Source organism: Dendrobates tinctorius, unplaced genomic scaffold (assembly GCF_039654945.1).
Source record: "Dendrobates tinctorius isolate UK_male_01 unplaced genomic scaffold, ASM3965494v1 ptg000012l, whole genome shotgun sequence".
NCBI lineage: Eukaryota > Metazoa > Chordata > Amphibia > Anura > Dendrobatidae > Dendrobates > Dendrobates tinctorius.
Window position 1 is genome coordinate 4727305 of NW_027361680.1, and position 25148 is coordinate 4752452.

General features: G+C 41.1%; 1 protein-coding gene across 13 annotated transcripts in view; it reads left to right on the forward strand.

Annotated features, from left to right (window-relative positions):
* Positions 1-25148, forward strand: part of ATF6 (activating transcription factor 6) — a 221644-nt gene that overhangs the window by 122798 nt on the left and 73698 nt on the right. For 7 of the 13 annotated variants that reach the window (XR_012226425.1, XM_073557956.1, XM_073557958.1 and 4 more), the window contains exons 9-14: positions 1889-1980; positions 2349-2480; positions 9237-9350; positions 10411-10507; positions 20115-20176; positions 20780-20891. Coding sequence is in view for 11 of the 13 variants with exons in the window: in XM_073557956.1 (XP_073414057.1) it covers positions 1889-1980; positions 2349-2480; positions 9237-9350; positions 10411-10507; positions 20115-20176; positions 20780-20891 (609 nt within the window). In the remaining 2 variants the exon portion in view is untranslated. The remainder of the gene's footprint in view (positions 1-1888; positions 1981-2348; positions 2481-9236; positions 9351-10410; positions 10508-20114; positions 20177-20779; positions 20892-25148) is intronic. The other 6 variants (XR_012226426.1, XM_073557964.1, XM_073557965.1 and 3 more) reach the window with 2 other exon arrangements.

Below are 25148 nucleotides of genomic sequence, written 5' to 3' on the forward strand. Positions count from 1 at the left end.
CGTTGGGACCAAGGTCCCGCCCCCAGGTGAGCGCGGTTTGGCTTACCGACTCCACAGCCTTGAATATGTCTATTGCTCATTTTGTACTATGTGCCTGACTGTTCATAGGACTTGTACAGCATAGAACTATCTTGTTTCATATTGTCCCCCTTAAAAATTGTTGTTCGTTTTTTTTTTTTGTGTGTGTTTCTCCCTTTTTTCTACTAATAGGTCACATTCTAAGGGACCCACGGTTACATTAGTTATAATTTGATAATGGGGGGGGTTGGGTTGTGTATAAGAGGTATGTCTCAAATTTGTATGTTAAAACTGTGTGTGCCTTGTCTCAATTTTGTAAGTTAAAACTGTTTAATAAAAAAAATCTGATTTAAAAAAAAAAAAAAGGAATAAAAGAAATGAAACCATCTAATGCAGGGTTGACGTCCCACTAGAAGGAAGGGTCATTATCAATCTTCCACACTTGTCTCCTAGATTTGGGAGACCTAAAACCAGAGGAGGAAAACACTTTCCAATGATGGCTTATAAAATGTAATACAATTCACGTTTTTAAACCAGTGAATTAGTATAAAGTAGCTTGCTCTTATTCTGGGCTGAGATCTGATCAAATCACATTAGCGTTTAACATGTAAATGCTTTGTGTAGAAGAGTGTGTCCTTATACCACTGACACTTGTGCTATGCCTGCCTAGCTTTCCTTCCTTGCCAATATAAAAAAAGCTTGAACTCAACCACTTACAAAAAACCTGAGTACAGACCACTTGTCCAGACTGGCCGCGGTATTTCTGGCCTGATCTCTACAACCTCATATGAGTGACTCTTCCTCGGACGTGTTCCATGGATGTCTGACTTGGGCTTTAGTTGGGAGTTCTGCCTTTTTGGCCCACCGTCAGTCTTTAAGGACAGGAAGAGAGGAGAACTCATGTCAGTTTAGCAATTTTACTTGATTTTTCTTTTTTAGATTCAGATAAACCTGAGGTCTCCTTCACACAATTTTCACTTGCATTTCTTTCCTGCACAGAATTCTGTGAAAAATTGTTGTACCCATATTGCTACATTTAAAAGAAAAAAATCCAAAAATGCACATGTACATCACATAACACAGGCATAAAAATGTGCTTCATTATTTTATTTATTCTTACTTTTAGTCTGATTGCATCTGTTTATATACATCAGCCATTATTAAAATCTACAGCAAATTCCTGAAGAATTGCGATGCATCCATAAAAATCACCGGTATGGGATAGGATGGATTTTTTTTTTTCTTTTGCACATCCGAAAACTTAAATAAGTGAATCTCTTCAAACATACTGAAGAAACCAATGCATACTGCAAGTTTTCATTTATTTGTAACACTAGCACTTGGTCCATGAACAAAACGATCCTTTATCTGAAAACCCAATTACCTAACATTGGTCAGAGTGCTGTTGTTTTTTCTGTTTCCATGAACAGCACTTGTTCCGATAACTTTGTGTGAACGTAGCCTAACAGTGAATTTTTGGATGATACATTATGGCCTTTTTACAATCCAACTTTTTTCTGGCCTTTTTGTAATTTGCAACTTCTGTACTAGAAAAGTTCTGGATCGCCTAGCTCAGAGATGTGGCAGTGAGTCGAGGAGTCGATGCTGACCCTTCTATCTAGTTTGTTACATTATGCACGCTAGGTTCACTGAGCAATCTAGAAGCCGCTGTGGCCATTCAGTGTATTACCCAGGTTATATTGCACCTGCTCAGGCTGCTGCCAATGATGACCAACAACCTGTTTTATAGAATAGAGGTAATAAATGTAATTTCTGTTGTTTTTAGGGCACTTTCAGACAATTTGTAAAAATCTGATGGTATAATGGTATAGCTGTGAATATTTTCTCAAAAATGTATGTCTTTCTGCAGAATCAGAAGCTTAAAGTAGCTGCTCCAAAGAGAAGAGCCGTATGTCTTATGATGTTGGCTGCTTTCTTAATGATTAATTGTAACCCTTTAAGGTATGTAATGTCGGATGGACAAGTCTTAGCCAGGTGTAGAAGATAATCTATAAACGATTGCAATGTGTTGCACTTGGTGCATGTGCTCATAGTTACAACAGAAAACTCTGTCCCAGGGTCTCAGCTGTGCCCCTCTCCTGCTGTTCTGCGTCTGATGGTGAGATAAATGGCTGCAGCAGGAGCCTCTCCCCTTGGCTCTGCACATGAGAAACAGATTGTCTACCACCTATTCAATTGTTCTGCAGCCTGCAAAAAATTTTATCAAGAAGTTGACCGCTTTGATCTGTGCAGGATTTCTAAAAGAATATTTATTTTTGTATTCCATTTTTCAATTTAAAGCAATGTTTAATCTTTCACTTTGTCTGTAGTATATTGGAGTCTAATCCCGGTCCCTTTGATGTGGAGGTGAGCCCTGTTCGCCCAAGTAGTAGAAACTTGCTTGAATTTTCGCCTGGTAAAATAAATATGAAGGACAGAGAAATTTCCCCGCGTGACTTACGGTAATTTAATCTAGTGATTTTGTTGTATATATTTTTCAAGCCTTAAGCAAGGCTGTATGTATAAAAGATGGTGTTTTGTTTAAATGACGTTTTTAGGTTAAGTGTATTTGCTCCGAAATATTGGTGAAAGGGTTTTTCTTCCTTGTCATGTTTTCTGTATTTTATCTTGACTATTGCCAATTTCACTGTGGCCACGAAGCCTTTTATTAGGCTGATTTTTCCTATTCTGGAATATTCTTATCACAGGTCGGATTACAATCAACTGTAACAACTATATGGCTAAATAAAACAGAAACATGCCATTGACAACAGCCCAACTCCTTCCCTTCCCTGCACATTGACCTTTACACGGGTCTCAAAACATTCACTTTTGCAGAAAAAAGGAGACCTTTTATCACCCTCTTTAAAAAAAAGAGCAGAATGTGGTGAATAACCACAATATCACATTTTAAAAAGTGGTAAATGGAAATAAGTATTAGCATATGGGAACCTTGGCTGACCCTGATAAATGATTTTTTTTTCTTAGCCTCCTCCCACACTAGACTCAAGACTTGGTCTAAGATAAGAGGAGCACTGTCAAGTTGCTTATTGGATTGTGATGGTTGCAGTATTGCGAATGATGAATCTACTTGTGTGTATTCTCTATATTGTGACTGATCATATAGGCATGGTTGGCATTGATGTACTACCATTTTCACCACCGCATATTAGTCAGCTTTGTTTTAGAGATTGTTTAGGGTTGTCTAGGGAAAGCCGTCAAGAAGTATGACAGGATGTCATCTCCTGTGAGGAGGAATGGACAGATGAATTTGGGGTTCAGAGACACTGTATATTTACTTGCTGGCCATTTTTTTCCCACCTGAGTGTATTCCTTTGTGGAGACTTCTGCATATTTCTCCACATTTTATAAGGTCTCCACTCATTAGATGATATGCTGTGATTACACTGGCTTTGTACTTAAACCTTGCTCCTAGGTATAGATATACCATTGTAATGTACCAAGGTCATATAACCCATTTGTCTAACTCAGACCTGGGCAAAGCGCAGCTCATGGGCCACATACAACCCTTTGGCTGCTCTTAGCCAGCTTGGGGACTGGGACAGGCAAAATGCTTATTACAGTAGCACCCCACAACATGAGGCCACACTTTGCCGGGTCTCAATCTCACCGGTATCTGCATCCTCAGGACGTAGATACTGGTGAATACAATGATGAAACACAAAGCCTCCCTATTCCATCAGTTTATGTCTCTGCTCAGCGGTCACAATGACATCATGGGATCACACAAGTATGATTAACCTACAGCCCCTCACTAGGCCGCCATATTGTGTGAGGGGCTCTTGGCACCCCATACTATTGTCTGTGCACCCGTGGAGATACCATTTTGTGTTGGATCTGCCATGAATGTGTGAAGGGCTATGGGGATACTCGGGAGCTGAGCATGCACTATACCCTGTAAATGCTGACTGTGTTATAAAGCTGACATCTTCATTGAGTAGCAGTGATTGGCTCTGAGCCAGATCTCTAATGTTCCTCTCTGATGGCGGCATTTATGGTGTACGGCCTTAAGGTTGCGATCTTTTGGGTGCTTATCAGCCTCCCCCTCAACATAATTGTGGTGTGTTGAAGGGTTGCCATAGCAGTCAAAGGCCTTTGTGAAGGTCCACGTGGATGCCAAGTTTAAAATAAAAAAAAAAAATAAAGATGAAAATTCTAAACAAGAATTAAAAAAAAAACAAAAAACCATGTATCTCCTCATATGTAAAAGAATGATCTCTGAAAATTATAAAATTATTTATATGGTGAGAAAAAAAATCAAAACTCCAGAATAGCTGTTTTTTAGTCGCTGCATCTCCCCTCAAAAGCACAACATAAGGAAATCAAAATCTCATATGTACCCCAAAATGATATCAATAAAAATGTCCACTTACCACACAAAGACAAGCCCTTACGTAGCTCCGTAGATGGATAAATAAAAACGTTATGGATCTCAGAAAATGGAAACACAGCCCTAATTTTTTTGTTTTTGTATACGTAAATTTCAGATTTTTTTTCACCATTAAATTGAATTATGCAAGTTTAAAATCATAGTACTCATACTTGCCCAAAGACGAGTGTTGCCAGGCCATTTTTATAGCACAATGAACGCTGTAAAAACAAAATCCCAAAAACAATGACAGAATTGCATTTTTTCTTTTCTGACCTTTCACTGCAGTTTTTTCCCCATTTTTCAGTACCTCATTTGGTAAAATAATTTGTCCTTCAAAATTACAACTAGTCCCTCAAAAACCAAGCCCTCATATGGCTGAAAAATAAAAAAATGTATGGCTCATGGAAGTAGTGAAAGAAAAAATGAAATCACAAAACTAGTTGAAAAGTAGAAATGAGCAAATTAGTTTGCAGGGTCCTGTTTCAGCAGCCTTGTCTGGACAGAAGTACTGCAAGACATTGCGCAGGAACTACAAATCAAAAGGTAAGGAGGCGCAACTCAGCGCACCTTCCCGCTAGTCACAGACCAATGATGTGGCTGCTGGACAAGGTTCTTCCAATATGTTCATCCGTAGTATAAAGACCTATGCATTTTAAAATTCTTGGCACACCTTACTCTAGTTGGCTATATGTTAAATACTTGCATCTGAAACTCCAGAATGGATATATTCCCTCAATGTGCTTGTCAGATAGTGACCGATTGTCCACCTTTAGCTCATGAGGCGTGCTATGTGGATTTTTTTGTCACCGCTAGTGTTGAGCGATACCATCCGATATTGAGAAGTATCGGATTGGATTGGATCGGCCCGATACCCAAAAAACTATCGGTATCGCTGATTCCGATACCGGAAGTCCCATTCAAGTCAATGGGACAGAAATATCGCATTTAAAAAAACCCTTTCTTTACTTGCACATCCAGTTCAGGAGGGGGGGGGAAGAGTGTGGGCGGTGCGTGGGTGGACACTGTGCGGGCCTGCCGGGGGTCTGTACGGGCCTGCCGGGGGCTTGTGCCTGCTGCCGGGGGTCTGTACGGGCCTGCCGGGGGCTTGTGCCGGCTGCCAGGTGTCTGTACGGGCCTGCCGGGGGCTTGTGCCGGCTGCCGGGGGTCTGTGCGGGCCTGCTGGGGGTCTTGTGTGTGTGCAGGCATCGTCCGATGGGACTACAAGTCCCATCGGGCGACGCCTGCTACAATGACAGTGATTGACACATTAGCCAATGATGGGACAGTAGCAGTCCCATCATGCGGCTAATGTGTTGAATGTAAAAAAAAACAAAAAACATACATACTACTTAGATACTACATATATACAACATTCATACAGCATACATACATACTACATATATACAACATTCATACAGCATACATACATACTACAAATATACTACATTCATACAGCATACATACTTCATATATACTACATTCATGCAACATACATACTACATTCATACAGCATACATACATACTACATACATACTACATTCATACTACATATATACTACATTCATACAACATACATACATACTACATACATACTACATATATACAAAATTCATACAACATACATACTACATATATACTACATTCATACAGCATACATACATACATACACACTACATACATACATATATACTACATTCATACAACATACATACTACATATACAGTTGTGGCCAAAAGTATTGACACCCCTGCAATTTTGTCAGATAATACTCAGTTTCTTCCTGAAAATGATTGCAAACACAAATTCTTTGGTATTATTATCTTCATTTAATTTGTCTTAAATGAAAAAACACAAAAAGAATTGTCCTAAAGCCAAATTGGATATAATTCCACACCAAATATAAAAAAGAGGGTGGACATAAGTATTGGCACTGTTCGAAAAATCATGTGATGCTTCTCTAATTTGTGTAATTAACAGCACCTGTAACTTACCTGTGGCACCTAACAGGTATTGGCAATCACTAAATCACACTTGCAGCCAGTTGACATGGATTAAAGTTGACTCAACCTCTGTCCTGTGTCCTTGTGTGTACCACACTGAGCATGGAGAAAAGAAAGACCAAAGAACTGTCTGAGGACTTGAGAAACCAAATTGTGAGGAAGCATGAGCAATCTCAAGGCTACAAGTCCATCTGCAAAGACCTGAATGATCCTGTGTCTACCGTGCGCAGTGTCATCAAGAAGTTTAAAGCCCATGGCACTGTGGCTAACCTCCCTAGATGTGGACGGAAAAGAAAAATTGACAAGAGATTTCAACGCAAGATTGTGTGGATGTTGGATAAAGAACCTCGACTAACATCCAAACAAGTTCAAGCTGCCCTGCAGTACGAGGGTACAACAGTGTGAACCTGTACTATCCGTCGGCATCTGAATGAAAAGGGACTGTATGGTAGGAGACCCAGGAAGACCCCACTTCTTACCCCGAGACACAAAAGCCAGGCTGGAGTTTGCCAAAACTTACCTGAAAAAGCCTAAAACGTTTTGGAAGAATGTTCTCTGGTCAGATGAGACAAAAGTAGAGCTTTTTGGGCAAAGGCATCAACATAGAGTTTACAGGAGAAAAATAGAGGCTTTCAAAGAAAAAAAGACGGTCCCTACAGTCAAAAATGGCGGAGGTTCCCTGATGTTTTGGGGTTGCTTTGCTGCCTCTGGCACTGGACTGCTTGACCGTGTGTATGGCATTATGAAGTCTGAAGACTACCAGCAAACTAGAAAATGGTTTGAGAGAAAGCACTGGAGACCTCTAAGGTGGCCAGCAATGAGTCCAGACCTGAATCCCATAGAACACCTGTGGAGAGATCTAAAAATGGCAGTTTGGAGAAGGCATCCTTCAAATATCAGGGACCTGGAGTAGTTTGCCAAAGAAGAATGGTCTAAAATTCCAGCAGAGCATTGTAAGAAACTCATTGATGGTTACCGGAAGCGGTTGGTTGCAGTTATTTTGGCTAAAGGTTGTGCAACCAAGTATTAGGCTGAGGGTGCCAATACTTTTGTCTGGCCCATTTTTGGAGTTTTGTGTGAAATGATCAATGTTTTGCTTTTTGCTTCATTCTCTTTTGAGTTTTTTCATTTAAGACAAATTAAATGAAGATAATACCGAAGAATTTGTGTTTGCAATCATTTTCAGGAAGAAACTGAGTATTATCTGACAAAATTGCAGGGGTGTCAATACTTTTGGCCACATCTGTATACTACATTCATACAGCATACATACTACATATATACAAAATTCATACTACATACATACTACATACATAATACATATATACTATATTCATACAACATGCATACATACTACATATATACTGCATTCATTTAACATACATACTACATCAATATATACTACATTCATACAACATACATACTACATACACATATACTACATTCATACATACTACATACATACAACATACATACTACATACAATACATTCATACGTTCATACAATACATACATATAGACATAGAGTACATACTCACCATCACTTGTCACTTTGATCCCCGAAGCCAGTGTCATCTGTGGAAAAGTATGAAAATAACAAACAACCTATATACTCCCTGATCCGCAGAAATCCACGCGTGTCCCACGCCAATCTCCCGTGGAGAACAGCAGCATCAGCTGATGCGACCGCTCTCTACGGGGCTCCAGGAATCCAATGACGGGAGGTAGGTATCCTTCCGCACTGTATTCCTCCGCCACTTTAAAAAAAATAGTCACTGGTCTCACTTTTGGCATTGCTGTGTGAGCAAGTTCTCACGCAGCTTTTGCCATAAAGTGAGACCAGGGACTATTTTTTTACAGTGGCGGAGGAATACAGTGCGGAAGGATACCTACCTCCCGTCATTGGATTCCTGGAGTATGTAGTATGTATGTTGTATTAATGTAGTATGTATTTAGTATGTATTAATGTAGTATGTATGTTGTATGAATTTAGTATATATGTAGTATGTATGTATGTTGCATGAATGTAGTATGTATGAATGTAGTATATATGAAGTATGTATGTAGTATGTATTTATGTTGTATGAATGTTGTATATATGTAGTATGTATGAATGTTGTACATATGTAGTATGTATGTACTATATGTAGTATGTATATATGTATGTTGTGTGTAGTGTATGTGTGTGTATGTATGTGTGTGTATGTATGTGTGTGTGTGTGTATATATATATATATATATATATATATATATATATATATATATATATATATATATATATATATATATATATAAAATATAGTTTTTTTTTCTTTTTACATTCAACACATTAGACGGATGATGGGACTACTACTGTCCCATCATTGGCTAATGTGTCAATCACTGTCATTGTAGCAGGCATCGCCCGATGGGACTTGTAGTCCCATCGGACGATGCCTGCACACACACAAGACCCCCGGCAGCCGGCACAGGCCCCCGGCAGGCCCGTACAGACCTCCGGCAGCCGGCACAAGCCCCCGGCAGGCCCGTACAGACCCCCCCCCCCCGGCAGCCGGCACAAGCCCCTGGCAGGCCCGTACAGACCCCCGGCTGTCGGCACAGACCGCGCATCATGATGACATCATTTCAGCAGCCAATCACAGCCACAACAGTGGCTCATTGCATTATGGGGACTTCCGATTCCGGTATCCGATATTGAAAAAATATCGGTACTCGGTATCGGAATTCCGATACAGCGAATATCGGCCGATACCCGATATTTGCAGTATCTGAATGCTCAACACTAGTCACCACACTTTGCCAATAATTTTAATGTTTGCTTTTAGGCTTGAAAAACCAATGTCAACAGAAAAGGCATTAATGGTTGTGAAAGAAGATCCACTGATTTACATTCCTCCTCCTCCTTGCCGACCACATGTCAACCAAACGGAAACCCTCAGGTCAGCAGAATCTCACTTCCAGTTGTGTGGAAATGAAATCGTGTAGGTTGTAGAAGCATGTACATGTGCTGGATGTGGCCTTGCTGTAGGTCTGTGAAGTCGGCAAGCCAAATCTCCAACTCCTCAATGACTCCGACGCCACTGCTCTGCTTCCCTGTAATAGTGGAAGGTCTATTAGTCTACTATTAGACCTGATGCTGCTGGAGTAAGAAACATGATTTTCCAGTCCTTTCCATCAGTGACTGGGAATTTCTGAGGCTATTCTTGGAGTGATCATCCATGTGATTTATGGGGTGTTCTTCTTAGCCAGATCTGTCGTATTTGTATAGACAAAGCTAAAAAGCTTTTCTCTCCTGGCAGTCTGAATATGGCCGCCTTTTTCATTGCTCTCCTTCAGAGTTATGATTGACTTAGCTGAGGGGTGGAGGGACGCCTGAAGTTTTCCATTGCATACATCCGTTCCTATGACCATACAAGACTCTGCCACTTATTAGTTCATGATGACAGCAGAACTTTTTCTGTAGCTCATTTGCAAATGGATTGTTTTTTGACAAAGATTGATGACCCATGGTAGATTCTTCTGGGCCCTGAGTATTGTGTTTTGTTGTAATCACAGACTTTAATTTTTAATTTTTTTTTTTTTAATACTTGGGTGTATAGTATTTGTTTTATATTCAAAAAAATTACGTTAACTCATCATAGTAATAACATTTATAACATAAGTAATTCCAGCAAACATAAGGGGAAATAATTGACTGTGTATACATCAGCTTATGTTCCCATGTTATTGAGCTTTCTTTGGAGAAATGCGTATGGACTATGGGAATGGAGTGAGTCATTTGGAGCCCAGCCAGGTCTGGGAAGAGCGAAATTAGAGAGAACCGGCAATAGGTAGCAGACTAAGCAGGGCATCATAAACGATGTCTGATTGGTACCATACATCTTCCTTCTTCCGTGAGCGGCTTTTCATGTTCTCAGTGTTTGCAACGTGCAATTAGCAAAAATTACATACATGAAAAAAATTTGGTTCACTAAGTAATGTTTGTTCCCTTTAAATTAGGTTAAACCAAGAGCTTCGTGGCTGGGTTCATAGACATGAGGTTGAACGAACAAAGTCCAGACGGACACCTATCACCCACAAAGCAAGGCCAGTGCAGGTGAGGTCCCGTTTCTTAGCTGTTACCTGTTAACCTCTTAACGCCAAGTGTATAATGTGTATATAGTACAAGCGATGAGTTTCAAGTCTTTTTAAGTCGACTAATACAGTAAAAAGTGGGAAAAAAAAATAAAACTCATAGGTTTGCATCACTTCTTTTCCCCCCCATTTAAAATAAAGATTTTTTACTAAAAATGTAAGAAAAGTAATATTGCTGATATATTTACACTGTGTTCCAAATTTTTATGCAAAAAATATTTCCTCATATTTTCTCTAAATTACCTATATGAATTGCAGTCATTGTTATTTTCCAGTCATCTAATATTCTAGTATAATTGCAATGTTTCTGAACAAACTGCCTATGACAACAGTGTATTTTTAAAAATAAGAAACAATCAAAATTTACGTTCCAAATTATTATGCACAGCGGAGTTTTCAACCTTTTTATTTTTATTTTGAACAAAAAAATGGTCAATTGTGAAATTATAAGCATTATCAGCTTATTACAAAATGAAATCAAACAGTTTTCAAGTCAAAACTTTATTCTAGGTGATTTTACATTTGCACATAGGACCCCTTGTTCGAAAGAAGCTTCTGAACTCTCTCGTCCATTGAATTTGTCAGTTTTTGGATGGTTTGTGCTTCAATTGTTTTGCATGTGGACAGAATACCCTCCCAGAGCTGTTGCTTAGATGTGAACTGCCTCCCGCCATCATAGACACTCCTTTTGATGATGCTCCAGAGGTTCTCAATGGGGTTGAGGTCAGGGGAAGATGGTGGCCACACCATAAGTTTGTCCTCTTTTGTGCCCATAGCAGCCAGAGATGCAGATGTGTTATTTGCAGCATGAGACGGTGCATTATCATGCATGAAAACGATCTTGCTGCGGAAAGCACGGTTCTTCCTTTTGAACCATGGCAGGAAGTGCTGTTTTAGAAACTCCACATAGATTATGGAGTTCATCTTTACCCCTTCAGGGATCCTAAAGGGGCCGACAATCTCTTTCCCCATGATTCCAGCCCAAAACGTTACTCCACCTCCTCCTTGTTGGCGCCTTAGCCGTGTTTTCATGGGGTGTCCATCAACCAGCCATCCTCCACTCCATCCATCTGGACCATCGAGCGTTGCACGGCACTCATCGGTGAACAAAACAGTTTGGAAGTCAGTCTTCATGTATCGTTTGGCCCACTGGAGCCGTTTCTGCTTGTGTGCAGTGGATAGAGGTGGTCGACAGGATGGCTTACGCACAGCTGCAAACCTCTGAAGGACCCTGCATCTTGTTGTTCAGGGGATGTTGGAGGCACCAGCAGCTTCAAAAACTTGTCTGCTGCTTTTTTTCTTTCTCATTTTGGCAAAAAATGTAGGCTGCTTAATAATGTGGAACAGCCTTCTTAAGTAGTCTTGCCTTTATTTGGACACACCTGCCAAACTAATTTGCACAGGTATCTGCAATTGCTTTCAGTGATATAAAGAACCCTGACACACATCACCATCAATGAGTTTAAATGGCAAACAAAAAAATTCTAACCTTATCACTCCTAAACGCTTTTTGCATAATAATTTGAAACACAGTTTATACATGCCTATGTATGTATTGTTATCCTTCTTATTTCCTTCAATAAAAACTATTTGATTTAAAAAAAAAAAATAAAGATCTTAATTTTTTTTTTTTTAAATACTAATAAAATTCACATGGTATCGCTGTGTCCGTAAAAGTTCGATCTATCAAAATATAAAATTCACCCACCCAATTGGTAAATGGTGAGAAGAAAAAATGAATCAATACACCACAATTGCATGGGTTTTTTTTTTCTGTCACATCAAAAAATGCAATAAGAAGCGATCTAAATGTCTTATCGAAACCCAAAGTTGGGGCCAGGGTTAGGGGTGTGTTGGGGTTAGATTTGGGGGTTTTCCACTGTTTAGGTACATCAGGGAGTCTCCAAACAAGACATGGCGCCACCATTGATTCCATCCAATTTTGCATCAAAAAGTCAAACGGTGCTTCCTCCCTTCTGAGCCCTGCCCTGCATCCAAATAGTGGCTTTTCCCCACATATGGGGTATCGGCGTACTCAGGAGAAATTGCACAGCAAATTTTTTGGTCCTTTTTCTCCTGATACCCTTGTAAAAATAATAAAAAAAAAGGGTTCCAAAGTAAATTTTTTGTGAAAAAAGGTAAAATGATCATTTTTTCCTTCCACATTGCTTTAGTTCTCGTGAAGCACCTGAAGAGTTAATAAACTTCTTGAATGTGGTTTTGAACACCTTGAGGGGGGCAGTATTTAGAATGGTGTCACTTTTGGGTATTTTCTGTTATATTGACCCCCAAACTCACTTCAAATGTGATGTGGTCCCTAAAAAATGGTTTTGTAAATCTTTTTGGAAAAATAAATCGCTGGTCAACTTTTAACCCTTATAACGTTGTAACAAAAAAAATTATGTTTCCAAAATTGTGCTGATGTAAAGTAGACATGTGGGAAATGTTATTTATTAACTATTTTGTGTGACACCACTCTCTGATTTAAGGGCACAAAAATCAAGCTCGAAAATTGCAAAATTTTAAAAATTGTTGCCAAATTTCCGTTTTTCAAAAATAAACGCAAGTTATATCGAAGAAATTTTAGCACTAACATGAAGGATAATATGGCACAAAAAACCATTCTCAGAATCAGTGGGATTCGTTGAAGCGTTCCAGAGTTATTACCTCATAAAGTGACAGTGGTCAGAATTGTAAAAATGATGCCAATTTTAAGTACCAAATTGGCTGTCTCCAAGGGGTAAAAGACTATTTTGAAAAAAAAAAAAAAAAAATGCAAATTTAGTATTGATGTGACCGTACTAACCAGGATATACCTACTGTCAGGTCATTTTTACGGTACAATGAATACCATAAAAACGAAGCCCAAAAAACAAATGTGGTATTGCGTGTTTTTCACAATTTAACCTCATGTGGAATTTTTTTTCCCAATTTCTCTTACATTATATGGTAGTAATGGTGTCATGCAAAAGTACAATTCATCCTGCAAAATAAAGTCGTCTTGTGACTAAGTGGGTGGAAATATAAAAAAAAGCTATAAATCTTGAGGAAAAATTGAAAACGGAAATTCTTCCACCTCTTAGGTGTTATCAATAGTGTGCTTGCTCCCTTCTTTCTATTCACATGTCTCCTAGTGCTCTGCAGGTGAAATGATCAGATTGAACTTTTAAGAAGTTACAGAAGATATTGTAGTTGAAAAATGAACCAGTTACCTGTGAGCATATTGATAAATGTGCACTACGTGGGCTTTCTAGTTACTTTTTTATTTTGTTGGAGCTGACACGTAGCAAGAATATTCCATTTACATGCGATGGTACATTACAATAAAACTGCATGCAGGATTACAGCAAATTGTGTAAAAATTACTTTTATTTACTGGTGGGTAGAGCTGGGTGGACACCTGGATGTTCAGGTTCTGCCGATCAATTACAAAAAGTTCGGGGACCAGACCCCGAACCCAGACCCCATTCACTAGAATGGGGGGGCCTTCACTGCCGGTCAGAGAGTCGCGGTTCCCACATTGTCAAAAGACAGCATGAGCGCTCAGCTGTGATCGGAGGTATGAAGCTAACCTGCTCTCATCAGCCAACATCAGCTATGAGTTTTGCCTGACTGGTTACGGGGGAACCCACGCCATTTTTTTTTTTTTTTTTTTTTTTTAAATATTTACAGTGTAGAAGCTGGCTGATGAATACACCCATCAGCCGCTCCTGCTCTCACTGTTTTTCGCGGCAGCACGCATCGGCTGATGGGAGCGGTAGTCCCATCAGCTGACGGGAGCGGTAGTCCCATCAGCTGACACTAGTGACCAGAGGTGAACTTTATAACTTCGATCACAGCTGAGTGTTCATGCTGTCTTTTGCCTGCGTGTGAACCGTGTCTCTGACCGCCAGGGATGATTTCACCGCCGATCAGAAGCGGTCATGACAGACACTCGGTGTTCGGGCAGTCGAACCTGAACAGTAAGGCTATGTGCACACGTTGCAGAATTCCCGCGATAACTTCCGCGGGAATTACGGAATTCCATTCCGCGGGAAAATCACATTTTAAATTCCCGCAGGAAAACTAGCGATTCGCAAGCGTAATTAGCTTGCAGAATGCTAGCATTTTCCAAGCGATCTGGAGCATCACTTGGAGAACTGATTGACAGGTTGGTCACACTCGTCAAACATAGTGTTTGACTAGTGTGACCAACTTTTTACTATTGAGGCTGCCTATGCAGCATCAGTAGTAAAAAGATCTAATGTTAAAAATAATAAATAAAAAAAAATAAATAAAAAATCGTGTTCTATTCACCTTCCGGCGTCCCGCGCAGCCTTACTGGGCCTCAGCGATGCTCCTGTTCCCAGTAATGCCTTGCGAGACGTTTGATGTTGCGGTCTCGCCATACTGTAGTGATCTCGCAAGGAATAGGGACCGCTACAGTATCGCTAGACCGCAACATCATCAAATGTCTTGCAAGGCATTACTGGGAACGGAAGCATCGCTGAGGCCCAGGAAGGCTGCGCGGGATGCCGGAAAGTGAATATAACACGATTTTTTATTTTTTATTCTATTTTTTACAGGGATATGGTACCCACAGCCTGGAGGAGAGTCTCCTCTCCTCCACCCCCTGGGTACCATCCGCAAATGTTCTGCTTACTTTTTGCATGGTGGGCACAGTCACATGCGGAAAGTAAGCAGAAAAATGCATTGCTATGTGGGCGGAATCCCTGCGATTCCGCAAAATTAGCATGCTGCGGATTTTTCCGCGATGCGATTCCGCCGCGGGAAAATCCGCAGCATTAGCACAGCATTGCGGAATCCCATAGGAATGTATGGGATGCTGTTTTTTTGCGTTTTCGCGGCAAAACCGCGCGTTAAAAATTGTGTGGATATCTCTTCTGTTGTGTGTAAAATATGGCCTGTGGCGTTTTTTATTATGGAAATATGGTTTTGGAATTGTTGAGCTTTCAGTCCTCTAGCCAAAATACGACCACATTTGTTACCAAATTCTGGTGGGTTTTAATCTTTCTGTGTATGTTCCATTTTTTGAAATTGAAGGATTTTTAATGTACCCCATTTATTCCAGCTTTACCTATTTGGGGGAAATTGAGAATGTATTTAGAGCTCTTGGACACTGGTGTTCAATTAGATACAAGACACAGCAGTAAGTTTTGATAGTTCTGTAGCTTAAAGGGAATCTGTCACCCCTTTTTTCGAGTATGAGCTGCTGGCACTGACATTAGGGGCTTATCTACAGCATTCTGTAATGCTGTAGATGAGCCCCCGATGTACCCTGAAAGAGAAGAAAAAGGAGTTAGATTATACTCACTTAGGGGCGGTCTGGGTTCGGTTCGGGTCCGGAGGGAGTTGTGGTCCGGTCCGGCGCCTCCCATCTTGCAGCAATGACGTCCTCTTCATTCCTGCCTGTCGCGGCTCTGGCGCAGGTGCACTGCTCTGCCCTGTTCCCTCTCCCAGCGCCTGCGCACTGTAGGACTCTGCTCTGCCCTCAACAGGGCAGAGCAGTGCGCCTGCGCAGGAGCCAGGACAGGAAGGACTGAAGAGGACGGCATAGTATGAAGATGGGAGGCGCCGGACCGGACGGCGACACCCATCGGACCGGACGCCGGGGTGAGTATAATCTAACTTTTTTCTTATCTTTCAGGTTACATCGGGGGCTCATCTACAGCAGGTTCCCCAACTCCAGTCCTCAAAGCCCACCAACAGATCTTGTTTTCAGGATTTCCTTAGTATTGCTCAGATGATAATTGCTTCACCTGAGCAATACAAAGGAAATCCTGAAAACATGATCTGTTGGTGGGCCTTGAGGACTGGAGTTGGGGAACCCTGATCTACAACATTACAGAATGCTGTAGATAAGCCCCTGATGTCGGTGCTGGCTGCTCAAATTTGAAAAAAGGGGTGACCGATTCCCTTTAATGATCGGTTTGTATTATTGAGTACATGTGCATCATGGTTACATGGACAAAGTCCCTTGTTTTAAAGGAAATCAGTCAGAAGGATCAACCCTCCTAAGTTGTTTATATATTTATGTAGGTCATAGGAAGCTGAATATAATGAAACCTTAATATCTATTATCCTGTGTCTTATTCTTGAGCAGGGGTGGGGAATCTTTTTTTTTTCTGCCAAGGGCCATTTGGATATTTATACCATCCTTCGGGGGCCGTACAAACTCCGCTCACAAAGTACATCTTGACTCTGGCACTGGTTTCATGACTTAGTGTTTCATTGCATGCCCTTCGGTGATCTGTAGTGAACACTGCGTGTGTGTGCTAACAGAGGAAGAAGAAATTAATGAGATTGTGACAATCAAAATACAGCTCCCTGCCCAAGAATGCGGTCCCTGAGAATCTGCTCGGGGGCCTGATAAAAGGTCATCGAGGGCCCTGGGGCCTGAGGTTCCCCACCCCTGTTCTAGAGAGAGCCATATTTTCTTAATATATACATGAGCAGCTAAAATCTAAGGGCCAAAGACTGAGCTGGAACCAGAGATAATTTCGAATGAAAGTGGTGATTACCCCTGTGAGACCTGTAACCCACACAGAACAGTAGAACTGAACTCTGACTCATTTCAGATACATTAGCAGCTGCAGCTCTCTCAGCTGCTAAATTGCAACAATATTGCAACCCTGTCTGCTTGTGAGCTGGAAGCTGAGAGGAACCTGCAGATGTGTCAGTAAGGTCGGGGTCAGACATGCGAGAAACTCACAGGAGTCTCGCATGTCAAGACCCGGCACTTCTGCCGACACTCTAGACCGGAGCGTGCGGCTGCATAGAAATACATGCAGCCGCACGCTCCTGTCTGAGTGCCGGTGGCAGTGCCGGGTATTGACATGCGAGACTCCTGCAAGTTTCTCGCTTGTCTGACCCTGGCCTAATAATCACACACATCTCTTCAGTGAGATCAGGAGAGCAGAGAGTGGCCATCACATACACATGTGGTCAAAATTGTTGGTACCCCTCGTGTAATGACAGAAAAACCCACTGACAAAATTAATAATAAATAAAAAATCTATGAAAATGAACAAATGAAAGTCAGACATTGCTATTCAACCATGCTTCCACAGAATTAAAAAGAAAAAAATAAAACTCATGAAATAGGCCTGGACAGAAATCAAAATAATGTGACAAAAGGGACATGTTAAATCAAGATGTGTCCACTAATTAGCAACACAGGTGTCTACAATCTTGGTATCAGTGAGTGGGCTTGTATAGAGGGCTACAGATACTCACTGTACTGTTTGGTGACATGGTGTATATCACACTCTACATGGACCAGAGGAAGTGAAGGAAAGAGTTGTCTCAGGAGATTAGAAAGAAAATTATAGACAAACGTGTTAAGGGTAAAAGTTATAAGACCATCTCCAAGTAACTTGATGTTCCTGTGACTACAGTTGCACATTATTCATAAATTTAAGATCCATGGGACTGTAGCCAACCTCCCTGGACGTGGCAGCAGGAGGAAAATTGATGACTAATCAAAGAGACGGATAATACGAATGGTTACAAAAGAGCCCAGAAAAACTTCTAAACAGATTAAAGGTGAACTTCAAGATCAAGGAACATCAGTGACAGATCGCACCATCCGTCGTTGTATGAGCCAAAGTGGACTTCATGAGAGACGACCAAGGAGGACACCATTGTTGAAAAAAAAAAAATCCTAAAAAAGCCAGACTGGAATCTTCCAAACTACATGTTGACAAGCCACAAAGCGTCTGTGAGAATGTACTATGGACAGATGAGACAAAAATGGAACGTTTTGGCAAAGTACATCAGCTCTATGTTCACAGATGGAAAAATGAAGCATATCAAAAAAAGAACACTGTCCCTACTGTGAAACATGGAGGAGGCTCTGTTACGTTCTGGGGCTGCTTTGCTGCATCTGGCACAGGGTGTCTAGAATCTGTGCAGGGTACAATGAAATCTCAAGACTATCAAGGGATTCTAGAGGGAAATGTGCTGCCCTGTGTCAGAAAGCTTGGTCTCAGTCACAGGTCATGGGTCTTGCAACAGAATAATGACCCAAAACACACCGCTAAAATCACCCAAGAATGGCTAAGAGGAAAACAATGGACTATTCTGAAGTGGCCTTCTATGAGCCCTGACCTAAATCCTATTGAGCATCTTTGGAAAGAGCTGAAACATGCCGCCTGGAAAAGGCAACCTTCAAACACGAGACAACTGGAGCAGTTTGCTCTTGAGGAGTTGGCCAAAATAGCTGTCGAGATGTGCACAAGTCTCATTGACAGAGGAATCATTCATTTGATTGCAGTGATTGCCCCAAAAGGTTGTGCAACTAAATATTAAGTTAAGGATACCATCATTTCTGTCCAGGCCTATTTCATGAGTTTTATTTTTTTTTTTTTAATTACGTACAAGCATGGTTGAAAAGCAATGTCTGACTTTCATTTGGTCATTTTAATATTTTTTTATTACTTTTGTCAGATTCAAGTTATTTCTGTCACCATTGTGGGTTTTTCTGTCATTAAATGAGGGGTACCAACAATTTTGACCACGTGTCTATTACACTGGTAACTCCCCTTCATGTACAATAATCTCTGGGGCAGAGTAATCTTCCAGGCAGCGTCATCCCCACAACCTGGAAGAGGTGATTTATATAAAGTGATAAAAGGTGATCTCTCTGGAATAAGACTCCCATGTTCCACGTTGTAAGTATGTGCCCGTATAGACTGTTTAAAGGGAATCTGTCAGTAGGATCAACCCTCCTAATTACTAATTACAAACATGTCATTTATGGGGTTGAAGGGTTCCTTTATCAAGTAGGGGATGGATCACCGGCTCTGTATTCTAGCTTCTATGCTTTTTGCTTGTTTTCCATGTATGCAGAAAACGTGCTCTTATATTATGTGTTAATTAGAATTGTACCTTTTTTGTATACCGTAATGCTTATCCTGTATTTTTCTTCGATTTAAATGTTTATTTGGTTTAAAAAACATTACTAAAATATAGGCAGCATCGGCATTAATCTTTTGTGCAGGCGCCAACGAGTCTCTGCTTATTGCAGAGTGACTCACTGTTCCTGTGTAGAAGATCAATACTGACACTGCCCATAGGAGGGTGGACACGGGTGGCTTAACCCCGCGTGTGCATGGCACATGCGCGGGATTACAGCGCCGAGCAGGTCAGTGTGACGCTGATGGAAGCATGCAGTCAGGAGGCAGGGATTTCTTCCAGCCACCACACGCCCCGAAGCCTGGAAGAAATCAATAATTTATAACATTATAAATGAATTTCTCAAGACCTAAACTGCAGCTATGAGGCACACAGGTGAGACTGGTTTAACCATTCTATCACCAGTATGCCCATAGTAATAGATTAAAATTGTTCAGGGAGTGACAGATTCCCTTTAAGGTAGAAAAATTGCTCTAAACATCATGCAGATCAACAATTACCAGTGGCCTTCATTTGTCAACATTTTTCCTGAACCGCTACTTTCATGATTCAGGATTTATCAAAGTTACAATTACCAAGAAAATTAATCAACTTTTTTTTATAATTTATATACCGTAAACTATATCCATATCTATATGTACTTTATATGACAGAAAACCAATGGAAAAGATGGTACCCAACTGGTGACAATGCAATACACGGAAACCAGCTTAAAGTAAGTAAATGTCACACAGGGCATTGGTTATTGGTCATGGGGGGATTTACATGAGGGAAAGATACTTCTAATAAGCCCAACCAATACTAAGTAGCACCACATGCCGCCCTAGCATGTCTAGTGATGCACCTCTGCAGTTTGCTGCCCTTGCTTCTCACTTATACATCAGTCCTCCCAGTACACCCACAAACCACCCAATGGCCGCTACCCTCCTTGCCCGGTTTGCTAGCCACAATGCCCCCACATGGATAATCACAGTGTGTGATTGCCACATAGACAAGGAAGCAGTCTGGTGCCAACACTGGTGACCTAGAAATACATCTCTGCAGACCTTTTCTGCTATGGATGTGGTCCATTGTGTCAGTAAGTCTTGTGTCATGGGAAAACAGCTGCACATGATATTGAGCTGTCTAGCCCATAAATCAAGGACATTCCCATAGCTGTTACTAGAGAAGCTCTCAGCATTTTCTGTTTAGGAGCATAGGTGCAGTCCATGATAGACATTGCAAATTGGTTGGAATGATCTTTTCCCAGATTTATTTAGCTTTCTGGTGAGTAGTGTGCTAGGCAAACATTTACTCTCTTCATTCTTTGCTTTCCTAGGAGCTCAGTAAATGAGTTACAGATATATTATTCCTCACCAAGAAGCTATCAGGAGTTTTTGGAAGCTATCCGCAGAAGAGGAGATACATTTTATATTGTGTCTTTTCGTAGGGTAGGTATAATGTATTTAGTGGTATTTTTTTGAGTTGGATACAGTGTAATAGACGGTGTTTGGTTTGAAAAAGTGTCTGCATGTGATGTTACTGGAAAAAAATGTTTGTGGGGATGTTGAATTCAAAACTCTGATCTATAGTGTAGTCATCTGCTGCCAACTTCAGTAAAGGGGTTGTCCTCTACTTTGATAGTGTTGACTGTTCCTTTGGATAACTCTTCAATTGCAGATATTTGGGGATGCAGCACGCCCACCGATTAACTGTTTTCAGGTCCGCAACAACCACGACACAGCATATGGCCTATGCTATTCCACTCCACATCGTATATGCATCTGGCTCCCATCAGAACTAGTAACAGCTGATTGGTGGGGATGCTGTGTGTTGGACCCCACAGATCTGATCTTTTTGTCTTAGATCTTTAGTATCAAAGTAGAGGACATCCCCTTTAACCCCTTAATGACCAGGGGTATTTTTGGTTTTGCATTTTCATTTTTCCCTCCCCTTCTTTCCAGAGCCATAACTTTTTTATTTTTCCGTCTATATGGCCATGTGAGGGCTTATTTTTTGCGGGACGAGTTGTACTTTTAAATGACACCATTGGTTTTACCATGTCATGTACTTGAAAGCGGGAAAAAAATTCCAAGTGCGGTGAAATTGCCAAAAAAGTGCAATCCCACACTTGTTTTTTGCTTGGCTTTTTTGCTAGGTTCACTGGATGCTAAATCTGGCCTGCCATTATGATTCTCCAGGTCATCACGAGTTCATAGACACCAAACATGTCTATGTCCTCTTTTATCTAAGTGGTGAAAAAAAATTCCAAAGTATGCTAAAAAAAAAAGTGCGCAATTTTCCGAGACCCGTAACGTCTCCATTTTTCATGATCTGGGGTCGGTTGAGGGCTTATTTTTTCCATGCCGGGCTGACGTTTTTAATGATACCACTTTTGTGCACATACGTTCTTTTGATTGCCCGTTATTGCATTTTAATAATACCTGTAATGTTTCGTAATGTTTCCCATATGTATGGTGTGTCCCCCTGTATCAGCCGCCTCCCCGCCGTCAATCATGCCTCTGTCCTGTGTCTGGGCGCCGCCTACCATCCGTCCATCATGATGCCCCTGTGCGTCGCTGCCTCCTCCTGTTTTGAATGCCGGCGCCTCCGCTGTGACATGAGTTCTGGGACACGCGCAGTGCGCGCTGCCCGAGAACAGACTTCAGGCTATTGCGCCTGCGTGTTGAGGAGGCCCCAGCCCAGCAGTGTGAATACATCATAACACACTGCGGGGCGGGATCTGGGGCCTCCACAACACGCAGGCGCAATAGCCTGATGTCGGTTTTAGAAAAGTCAATATTTCAGCGTTACTAGGGGTCAGAAACAGAAGAGCCACTTTTACAGAATGCAGCCTTAGTGCTGCTGAAGGTGGCTCTTTAACTTGAAAATGCCCTGGGGGGTGACAGGTTACCTTTAAGGTCCATCTGAACATAAGCCAGGCTCTCTGCGGCTTGCATAATTAAGTCTTGGCACTAATACTACTGCTGAAAGACCGCAACAACTCACTAATCCAGACTGGCGGCTGTAGTAAGATGGTTGATTTGACAGCTTCAGTAAATCAATCAGTACTTGGTATAATGGTCCCACATACAGCACAAGAAATCCACAAATACAGCGCTCAGCATGAATGAGTACACCCCAACAGACTTGTCAAGAAACTTATTTCCTTTCAGAATCAACATTTTTTATGAAATGCTGTTCTACAAAGTACTCCCATAAATGTGAGCCATTGATTGCAAGCAAAATTTATTTTCCACATCCAAAAAAATGTAATAAATTTATTCCAGATCATATTGCAAAAATTAGTACACCCCAAAGAAAGTCTTGGGAGCAAAGCTAAAGTTTGGACTGCATATTTCTAATTTAGGAGAATTCATCCACAGTTAAATTTAATTATGTATTAAATAGGTGTTTAAAAGGCTGTTGCTTAAAGAGGTTATCCACTACTTTTGATTGATTGACCTATCTTTTACCGGGGGTTCCAGGTGTCAGATCCCAGCCCATCAGACATTAATGATCTTTCCTAAAAATAGGTCATCAATCAAAAGTAGTGGACAGCCTCTTTAACAAATACGACAACCGCTTTCCATTTCATGCTGTCAGCAATGGCACTACATGGAAGAGAAATGTCACAAGACCTGAGAAAGAGCATCATTTCTTTTAAGCAATAAAAGGTGAAGGCTACAAGATCAGCAAAGCCTTACTTATCAGTCTGAATAATCTAGCAAAAATGATAAAATGTAACACAAAAGTAAGTGCAACCATCTCACTGATGTTCGCTCCGATCACCAAAGTAAACACCTAAACATGAGCATTTTTTGAGAAGGGATGAAGGAAATCAACATACAATTCACTACAGTTACCTAAAGAAGGAAAAAACTCAACCCATTTAGCTTTGACACAATATTGAGTGCACTGAAAAGCAATGGCATGCATGGGTTTCGTCCACGAAGGAAGTCTCTCCTAAAGGATGTGCACAAGAAAGCCCACCTACAGTTTGTCAAGGTTCATGCTGAAAAATGTTTTGGGAACTAATGGATTTAAAACTCTATGGCTTTGCAAAGGTGAAGAGTGCATAGTGAAATGTATAGTGCCCACAGTGAACCATGCTGGTGGCCCTTATTTAGGGCTACATGAGCACTACTGGTGCCAGGGACCTAAATTTCATTGATGGTATCATGAAAATCACAGATGTACTACTAATTGAAAGAGAGATGCTACCATCATGCTGTACGCTTGGTAGATGTGCGCATTATCAATATGACAGTGATCCAAACCCCAGTTCTAAGGATGCTGTTGCATTTCTGAAGAACAGGATGACTAAGCGTCAAAATTCACCTCTATCTCAGGTGCTGAGCTAGTTCTTTCTCTACTGAGCATATGTCTATTGCCAATTCTGACCTATTCTCTGTAGATTCTTGTTACTGTACAGTGACAGTGCTCTCGCTCGCAGGTTCTAATGATAAGTAATGAGACAGCAACAGTACACTGTCAGTGCGCATTGTAAGATTATCCGACATAAAGGAAAAGCAGAGACCAGTGGCACCCCGCATGTAACGTTAATGAGTAGCGAGGGGACAGTAGGGACTTTTCAATTAAAGTATATTAGAAAAGAGATTATGACATTAAATAGACAGACGTTTAGGATTAAACTTGTTAGTTTCAGACCACCCCTTTAAGTGGCTATGAAAGATCATCAGAGCTGTTTTCCTATATATAAAGGGAACCTGTCAGCAGGACTGTTCACAGTAACTTACAGACGGTGTCAGGTCGGCGCTGTTGTACTGATTAAAATGATACCTTGGTTGATGTAATCCGCCTTTGTGGTTGTTTAAGCCTTATTTTCAGTTTTGAGTTAATGATATTCTCGTGCTCCGGGATGGCCTGTTGGGGGGGGGGGGGGGGTCTTCATGTTTTGCTCTGCTTAGGTATTCATAATGAAGACTGCTGAGAGGTCACTGATCCCTCAGCAACCTGCCCCCGGCCCTGTGGAAAAGTAAAATTAAATTATATACTGAGGCTCCGAACACTATAATACCTACTTTGGGTGCATGTTATAGCGTAGTGGTTAAAGTGCACAACCACAAACGTGGGAGACTGGGGTTCAAATCTGCCCTGTTAGAAGTAATATATCAGTAGTGGTCCTTGGACAAGACTACTAACACTATAGTGCCTACCTCAATGAACATGAGAGTGTCACAAACAAAGAGAGTCATGCTGGCTCGGACGTCGCCCGGATTAACGAGGTCCGCGTCAGATGTCGAGGAACCAGGACAATGTGATGATAAATGGGCTACTGGAAGAAACCATACATGGACAAGGCAAGAGAACCTGGACCTGATGAAATGCTACTATAACAGCAGGCCAAATGAGAGAGGATATATGAAGCGAGGATATATGAGGAAACTTTGGATGGATACAAGACATGCATATCCACTGACTGAGAAACAACTAGTCACCCAACGTTTCAATGTCATAAAGAGAAGGCTATTATCACAACTTGAACTACAGAACCATATGAACCAGTACGTGAATCAAGCTCAGAAAGGCATTGGGACCAACACCAGAGGATCTAAACACCAGCTCCGAGTAGAGCAATCGCTCAAGACTCAAGATCCAGACAGACCAATCCCGGCACAGCCTGGATTGACTACAGGAAAGCCTATGACACAATGCCACACACATGAATCTGTGAATGCTTGGCT